At 41.3% G+C, this 9674-nt stretch overlaps 1 protein-coding gene across 1 annotated transcript in view; it reads right to left on the reverse strand.

The window, feature by feature from the left end:
- Positions 1–4425: 4425 nt before the first annotated feature.
- POLR1E (RNA polymerase I subunit E) overlaps positions 4426–9674 on the reverse strand; it is an 88460-nt gene continuing 83211 nt past the window's right edge. Inside the window, exon 12 of the mRNA XM_082265268.1 lies at positions 4426–4591. Coding sequence (XP_082121394.1) covers positions 4435–4591 — 157 coding nt within the window. The 3' untranslated portion in view covers positions 4426–4434. The remainder of the gene's footprint in view (positions 4592–9674) is intronic.

Genomic DNA, 9674 nt, shown 5'->3' on the forward strand with positions numbered 1-9674 from the left:
TTTGATCTCCACTTTGGCAAATCATGGCTCTGACAGGACATTGTGCTGTTACTGGCCAAAGCATATGGGTCAAGGTGCATGCTTTGGCCAATCGCAAGCACTTAATGCACTGCAATTGTACAGTGCCTTATGGCGGGTGAATCTTCCACGAACGGCCACATTTGTTTGTGTGTTCTGAGAACGCACAAACACCCGATGTTCGACTCGAACTCAAAGCTCATCCCTAGCATACACACACACTATACTATGTAGGAGTTGCAATTTTTTATATCACACAGTAAATTTTTGTTAAAATATAAAAGATGATTTTACGCCGAGTAAATAGATACTTTACATGTCATGCTTTAAAAACGTGCAAGCTCAGGGAATGGCGCCAAATAACGAACGGTACTTAATCTCCATAAGTGAGGTTTTAAAATTTTTATAGGTTACAAGTTTAGAGTTACAGAGGAAGTCTCGTGCTAGAATTATTGCTCTCGCTAGAGCGTTCACGGCGATACCTCACATGTGGTGTGAAACACTGGTGTGATCTACGTATGTGCTTGCTTTTTCGCACCACAAGAGGTTCATCCTGGTATAGCCACTTCAACCTGAAGACATTCTATGGTGGGGAAGTATTTACAAAGTTCTCTTGGAAAGTGGAAAACTGTTTAATGGTCAGACAAATTGAAATTTAACATTTTAGCAACCAAGAATAAATATTCGTGTGTACTGCTCCAAAGGCTCCAACTCAAACTCCATACACCACTTTACACATCTTTTACAAATGCAGGTCAAAAGGAAAAAAAAACATTTACGATAGCAATTACATTAATGGACAGTAGAAAGGTCTCCATGAGTAATACAGTCTTTCCAACACTCTCAATCTTGAGAGGAACACAACAAGGCAGTCCCCTATCTCCACTCCTCTTTGAAGTGGCCATTGAACCATTAGCTATCCACATACGCTCTTCCTCCTTCATTCAAGGCCTTACTCTTGGCACTATAGAGAAGCAAATTTCATCATATGTGGATGATATCCTCGTACATTTGGCTGACCCTTCTACATCCGTGTTCCCTACTGCAAGAGATGGAGGATTTTGGCAGATTTTCAGGCTTCCGTATCAAATGGTCCATGTCCAGCCTCTATCCATTAGATCCAGAGGCGGAACAGGTGATACATACGAGTTCACAACTCCAAGTGGTTCATTCCTTCCATTATTTGGGAGTGGTAGTGCAGTTACAACATGTGCCCTGTTATTACCCAACTTTGATAGCGCATAGGCCAGTGAATGAATCTTCCGCTAGATTCTATGGGCAGAGCCAACCTATTAAAAATTATTTTCCTTCTAAAACTTCTATACGTAATGGCTAATGCTCCCTGTAGGATCCCCAAATCTCTCTTCAAACAAATTGATTTCCCATGCACAGGTTTCCTCTGGAATTGCAGTGCTCCCAAAATAGCCCTAGAAATTCTAAAGCTACCGTCTCACTTGGCTGGATTGGCCTTTCCAGATTTTTATTGATATTACCTAGCCTCTCAGCTGGTTGTGGTGCATGACTGGCTATACCCCTCTCTACCTAATGCATTTACCACTACTGAAGTCACTATATATTTTTTACTCCTTGGAAACTTTACAAAATATCATATACCGAAGACAGATACCTACCTGCCCCAAAGTGGCAATGCTACATACTACACTGTCCCTCTTTATCACCATAGTGACCCATTTCTCTATAGCTCCCTGGACTGCCTCTCCTAACAATCCAATTTGGTACAACCCCATGCTGAATGAACAGCTCAAGATCTCCAATCCACAATATTGGACTGTTAGAGGCAGTATATATCTCTATCACTTATATACTGAACAAGGCCTCAAGTCCTTTGTCCAGCTGAGAGAGGATTTTGATATATATTTTTTTTTTCACCCTCCTCTGTTTTTTAGCTTCAGCATGCCCTGAGAGCGTAATTCGGCTCACTCTCGTTCCCATTATGGATGACACCATTTGAAATATTACTTAGAAACCACCAAATTAATCTCCGAATGCTACCTTACCCTAATGGCTGATTCTAACCCTAGATTTGTGGCTGCACATGCCCGTTGGTCTGAGTTGAGTATCCAACCTACTGATAAAGACTGGACTGAATTCACAGATACTTAAAGGTTCTGTTATAGCTTCGTGGGATAGAATTTTGCAAATAAAAATATTTCATCAGCATCACCTTACCCCTTCTCGAATATGTTGGATGGGATTACAGTGGATTTCATGCATTGCTTTTGCTCCAGCCCAATTGTTTCTTCATTTTGGTCAGAAGTCGATTCATTCTTCTCTACTGTCTTGGCTGTAATCTAACATTTTACATGCTAAAAATGGTTGGGTATTTTTGGAGGGCTGTCAGTTCCTACAGGTAAAAAGAGATTGCTATGCATACTGTATTTTTACGCCACAAAGACTATCCTCCTGAGCTGGAAGGAGACTTCCTGACCCTCTATAAACACTTGGCTTCAATTGATCAATAATAGCTTACCTCTGTACAAGCTTACTTTTGAGCTTCGACAATAACCCCATCTTTTTGGTAAATTGTGGAATAGATGGGTGTCAAGCCCTCTTACTTTGGTGTCCTCGAGCCCAGGATACTAGCCTATACTGTGGATCAAACGGTTTAAACCATAAAGTTGAATATTTCTCCTTGGTATGTTCATTCCTTATGTAACTTAGGAGGCACAGTCTGGGTGGGGTTGCAACCTAATATTGTCTGTTTGTTGTTACTTTTTGTAAAAAACTCTTAATAAACCTATCTTTTTTTTTTTTTTTAAAGAGACAGGTCCCCATGGTTTCTTAACTTAACAAACACACTAATGTAATTTACCGTTCTCTATCTACACAGAATTAAGTCATGTCTGAATAAGCTGAAGTCAGAAGATGCCATTAAATCCATGGAACAGGGGCCTGCATCTGAATCCCTGAATACATCTGAACACAAGAGCAGAGGATAAGGAAATGTAAAAAGGTGCTCCTGCCCACGAGGCAGCTTACCTCCAGCTGCATAACACCTTAGCTATTCTTATACAAAAATGCTAAAAGTAAAATGAAAAAATAAAAATAATGCCGACTGCCCATTTTGACATTGCTAAACATACTGCACGTCTCTAGGACAGAAAGGGAGGTCTTCTCAACCGAGGCAGACAATAAAGCAGCTATAGATGCATAGACCTAAAGCAGTGCCAACAAAGCACCAAATATCTGTCAGTTGCTAGCTTAAAAAAGCATTTTTAAAATGACACTTTATCCGGTTCCCGACAGGCTGGCGCCTATACACTGCGGCAATGTGGCTCTACTGCGCAAATCGACGTAGGTCTACGTCGGTTGCGAGCAGGCAGCTAGGGGGTGACCGCCGCCACTTGGCAGAGGAAAAGCCGATGCACGGGTCAGGTGGCACCGATTGCCGTCTGACTTTCTGATCTTTCCCCGCCACTGTAAACACAGCTGACCGTTGTTCTCCCTGGAATGATCACAGAGCCACTGTAATTCTTCTATATAGGATCACAGGTCTCTATGGTAATTTCACAAGCCACGCCCCCCACAGTTAAAATCACTCCCCTAGGCTCACATTTACCCCTTGATCACCCACAATGTTAACCCCTTCCCTGCCAGTGTCATTACAGTAACCAGTGCTAAAAATATGCACTGATTACTGTAGTAATGTCACTAATCCCCCCCAAGTGTCAAAAATGTCAGTTAGGGGTCTGATCTGTCAGGCGCAATGTCGCAGTCCCGCTAAAAATCGCAGATCACCGCCATTACTAGAAAAAAAAAAAAAACAAACAATAAAAATGACAAATCTTTCCTGTAGTTAGTAGACACGATAACTTTTGCGCAAACCAATCAAAATACGCTTATTGCGTTTTTACCAAAAATATGTAGCAGAAAATAAATTGGCCTAAAATGTTAAAAAAAATTGATTTTTAATTTTTTTTTTTGAGAATGTTACATAGCAGAATATGAAAAATATTGTTTTTTTTTTTTTTTTTTTTCAGAATTGTCGCTCTTTTTTGTTTATAGCGCAAAAAATAAAAAAGTGCACAGGTGATCAAATACCACCAAAAAGAAAGCTCTATTTGTGGGAAAAATAAGGACATCGATTTTATTTAAGTACAGCATTGCATGACCACGCAATTGTCATTTAAAGTAACGTAGTGCCGAATTGAAAAATATGGCCTGGCCATTAAGAGGGAACATCTCCCGGTCCAGAAGTGGTTAAATACATTTCATTTAATTTTTATTTCAGTTGGTATACAAAAAAAAAAAAAAAAAAAACAGGAACACTGCAAATGACAACGGTTCTGTTTATACAAATAACTTCAGGTATGCAAAAAAAGATAAATTAAACGATGGAACATCTGTGCACCAATAACAAAGTATCTGATAGTTCAACGGGCTAGCCCAGTTCCCCTACATCTTCCTTTTTTTCTTTATTCCACCTGCTGGTTTGTAAACAATCAGCGGGAGCTCCAGGGTGGCAATCTTGTGACTTTCCTCGAAAGATAAATGAGAGGACGCATTTCTTTTACTGATCTTCAGCCGCATTGCTCTAGCTATTTCAATTATCCTGTTAAACAAAACATATGCTAGGATCAGAAGAGAAGTTGATGATAGGAAAAAAAAAGAAAAAAAAGAAAAATCACACACTTTCTCTGTTATACTCATTACTAAATTGCTGTATTAGAAAACACAGTGAACGCTGTAAGCCTTTTAAATACACTAAGGCTACGTTCACATTTTGGCGTTGCTATTTACAGGCGTTTTCTAGTCATTTTTCCAGGCGTTTTTGTGCACGCATTTTTAGGTTGACAAGTGACCAATGGAAAAAAATAAAAACGCTTGTAATCTGCCCAAAAAGAAGCTCATGTACTTTCAGCATTGGGCGTTTTGCTTAAAACGTCAAAACGCTCAGATGTGAACAGGGGCCATTGAAATGAAAAAACGCCCCAAAACGCTTATATGTGAACTTAGCCTAAATAAATCATGTAAACCTCAACACAAACTCATCGGGCCTAAGATCTGTTGTGTATTACCACATGTGTGTTAATACTCATTTGACCAAATGTGCATTTAACAGGCCTGCAGCATTCTTTCTGATGCAACAGCTCTGTTTCATGCATTACTGCAATGCAACAGACTGAATAGGAGATGTTTTTTTTCAGGAACATCCATCCAGCTTGTTGGGCTAGATCTGTATAAAGTCAGTAAAGGCAGGCATACCTTAGAATTTAGATTTACAATTTCCAACACAGAATCTGCTTATTACCACCCTGAAATCAGCGAGTTACATCCAGGAAAAATGAAAATGAAAAGAAGTGCAATTAGCTTACTTTTTAGTTTTGATTTCACCTCTTATGCCCCGTACACACGTGCAGATTATCTGCAGACTTTTGTCTGCAGACTTACCTTTTCTATGTAGTGCAAGGGCCTGCCGGATTGCATACAAATTGAAAGTGTTTAGGTTTGACCTCATATTATATGGTTTTGGTAAGTCTACAGACAAAAGTCTTCAGATAATCTGCATGTGTGTATGGGGCATTACTAAGACATCCTGCAGTTTAAATTTATCAAAGCCAGTTTTCTGACACTGACACACACATATAATATATTATACATACACATATACAATATCTTACAAAGGTGAGTACACCCCTCACATTTCTGAAAATATTTTATATCTTTTCAGTGACAACACTGAAGAAATGACACTTTGCTACAATGTAAAGTAGTGAGTGTCCAGCTTGTATAACAGTTTAAATTTGCTGTCCCCTCAAAATAACTCAACACAGCCATTAATGTCTAAATCTCTAGCAACAAAAGTGAGAACACCCCCAAGTGAAAAGTCCAAATTTGGCCCAAAGTATCAATATTTTGTGTGGGCACCATTATTTTCCAGCACTGCCTTAACCCTCTTGGGCATGGAGTTCAACAGCACTTCATTGTCACTGGAGTCCTCTTCCACTCCTCCACGACGACATCACGGAGCTGGTGGATGTTGGAGACCTTGCGCTCCTCCACCATCTGTTTAAGGATGCCCAACAGATGCTCAATATGATTTAGGTCTGGACACATGATTGGCCAGTCCCTCACCTTTACCCTCAGCTTCTTTAGCAAGGCAGTGGTCGTCTTGGAAGTCTCCAAAGGGAGGGGGATCATGCTCTGCGCAGTATGTCACAGTATATGTTGGCATTCATGGTTCCCTCAAAAAACTGTAGCTCCCCAGTGACGGCAACACTCATCCAGCCCCAGACCATGACACTCCCACCACCATGCTTGACTGTAGGCAAGACACACTTGTCTTTGTACTCCTCACCTGGTTGCTGCCACACATGCTTGACACCATCTGAACCAAAGAAGTTTATTTTGGTCTCATAAGACCACAAGTCATAGTTCCAGTAATCCATGTCCTTAGTCTTGTCTTCTGCAAACTGTTTGCAGGCTTTCCTGTGCATCATCTTTAGAAGAGGCTTCCTTCTGGGACGACAGCCATGCAGACCAATTTGATGCAGTGTATGATCTGAGCACTGACAGGCTGCCCCCCCCCCCCCCCCACCCCTTCAACCTCTGCAGCAATGCTGGCAGCACTCGTACATCTATTTCCCAAAGAAAACCTCTGGATATGGTGCTGAGCACGTGCACTCAACTTCTTTGGTCGACCACGGCGAGCCCTGTGGAACCTGTCCTGTTAAACTGCTGTATGGCCTTGGCCACCGTGCTGCAGCTCAGTTTTAGGATCTTGGCAATCTGCTTATAGCTTAGGCCATCTTTATATAGAGATAATTATTTTTTTCAGATCCTCAGAGTTCTTTGCCATGAGATGCCATGTTGAACTTGGCATCTCGACAAGCGATAACACAAAATTTAACACACCTGCTCCCCATTCACACCTGAGACTTTGAAACACTAACGAATCACATGACTCCAGAAAGGGAAAATGGCTAATTGGGCCCAATTTGGAAATTTTCACTTAGGGATTTACTCACCTGAGTGGTGCCAGAGGTTTAGACATTAATGGCTGTGTGTAGAGTTATTTTGAGGGGACAGCAAATTTACATGGTTCTACAAGCTGTACACTCACTACTTTACATTGTAACAAAGTGTAATTTCTTCAGTGCTGTCGCATGACAAGATATAAAAAAAATATATATTCACAACAATGTGAGGGGTGTATTTCACTGTATGTATGTATATATATATATATATATATATATGTGTATATATATATATATATATATATATATATATATATATATATATATATATATATATATTCTCACTACACACACACACACACACATACATACATACATACACACCACACACGTTATATATGCATATACACACACACACACCTCAAAAAAAAAAGGAATACTTTTTAAATCAGAGTACAGCATCAAGTCAATTAAACTCCAGGGATATTGATCTGGTCACTTGAGTAGCAGAGGGGGCTGTTAATCAGTTTCAGCTGCTTTGGTGAACTTAACAGGTGCACTAGCTGGGTAACAATGAGACAACCTCCAAAACAGGATTTGTTTTACAGGTGGAGGCCACTGAATTGTTTTTCCCCTACTAATTTTTCTGACTGTTTTTCACTAGTTTTGCATTTGGCTAGGGTCAGTGTCACTACTGAGAACATGAGGCGATACCTGGACCCTATAGAGGTTACACAGGCAGTCCAACTCCTCCAAGATGGCACATCGATACGTACCATTGCCAGAAGGTTTGCAGTCTCTCTCAGCAGTCTCAGGAGCATGGAGGAGATTCCAGGAGACGGGCAGTTACTCTAGGAGAGCTGGGCGGGGCTGTAGAAGGTCCTTAAACTATCAGCAGGACCAGTATCTGCTCCTTTCTGCAAGGAAGAACAGGATGAGCACTGCTAGAGCCCTACAAAATGACATCCAGCAAGGCACTGGTGTGAATGTCTCTGACCAAGCAATCAGAAACAGACATCATAAAGGGTGGCCTGAGGGCCCAATGTCCTCTAGTGGGCCCTGTGCTCACTGCCTGGCACTGTGGAGCTCAATTGGCATTTGCCATTGAACACTAGAATTGGCAAGTCTGCCACTGGCACCCTGTGCTTTTCACAGATGAGAGCAGGTTCACCCTGAGCACATGTGACAGACGTGAAAGGGTCAAGTGAAGCCGTGGAGAACGTTCTGCTGCCATTGGTTCAGCACGGCTGGTTTGGTGGTGGGTCAGTGATGGTCTTTGGAGGCATATCCATAGAGGAACGAACAGACCTCTACAGGCTAGACAATGGCACCCTCACTGCCATTAGGGTTGAAATCCTTGGTCCCATTGTCAAACCCAATGCTGGTGCAATGGACTTAGGTTCCTCCTGGTGCATGACCATGCTGGCCTTATGTGGCAAGATTATGCAGCCAGTTCCTGGAGCATGAAGGAATTGATACCATTGAACGGCTCCCACGGTCGCCTGACCTAAATCCAATATAACCACCTCTGGGACATTTATGTTTCGGTCCATCTAAAGCCACCAGGTTGCACCCCAGTCTGTGTAGGAGCTCAGTGATGCCCTGGTCCAGATCTGGGGTCATCTCAAAAGAAGTTGCTACAATGAAATTTCAGAAAAATGGACTAGCCTGCTGCATCATTTTGTCACTTTGATTTCTGGGGTGTCTTTGAATTCAGCCCTCCGTAGGCTGATGATTTTCATTTCCATCAAAAGACGTACGTACAGTGGGGATCGAAAGTTTGGGCACCCCAGGTAAAAATTTGTATTAATGTGCATAAAGAAGCCAAGGAAAGATGGAAAAATCTCCAAAAGGCATCAAATTACAGATTAGATATTCTTATAATATGTCAACAAAAGTTAGATTTTATTTCCATCATTTACACTTTCAAAATTACAGAAAACAAAAAAATGGCGTCTGCAAAAGTTTGGGCATGCACTGCCCCCTTTGCAAGGCTGAGACCTGCCAGTGTCATTGATTGTTCTCAATCATCGTCTGGGAAGACCAGGTGATGTCAATCTCAAAGGTTTTAAATGCCCAGACTCATCTGACCTTGTACCAACAATCAGCACCATGGGATCTTCTAAGCAGTTGCCTAGAAAACTGAAACTGAAAATAGTTGACGCTCACAAAGCTGGAGAAGGCTATAAGAAGATAGCAAAGCATTTTCAGATGTCAATATCCTCTGTTTGGAATGTAATTAAGAAATGGCAGACATCAGGAACAGTGGAAGTTAAAGCAAGATCTGGAAGACCAAGAAAAATATCAGACAGAACAGTTCGCAGGATTGTGAGAAAAACAATTCAAAACCCACGTTTGACTGCACGATCCCTCCAGAAAGATCTGGCAGATACTGAAGTTGTGGTACACTATTCCACTATAAAGAGATACTTGTACAAATATGGTCTTCATGGAAGAGTCATCAGAAGAAAACCTCTTCTATGTCCTCACCACAAAAATCAGAACTTTGCAAATGAACATATAGACAAGCCAGATGCATTTTGGAAACAAGTTCTGTGGACCGATGAGGTTAAAATTGAACTTTTTGGCCGGAATGAGCAAAGGTACATTTGGAGCAGTGGCGGCTTGTGCCCACATTTTTTTGGGGGGGGCGCAAACAGAAAAATAGGCATTGCTTTGCGGCAAAAAAACGCTGTAAAATATTGCGTGACTTTGAGG

This window comes from Pelophylax lessonae, assembly GCF_965119305.1.
Source record: "Pelophylax lessonae genome assembly, chromosome: 1".
Lineage (NCBI taxonomy): Eukaryota > Metazoa > Chordata > Amphibia > Anura > Ranidae > Pelophylax > Pelophylax lessonae.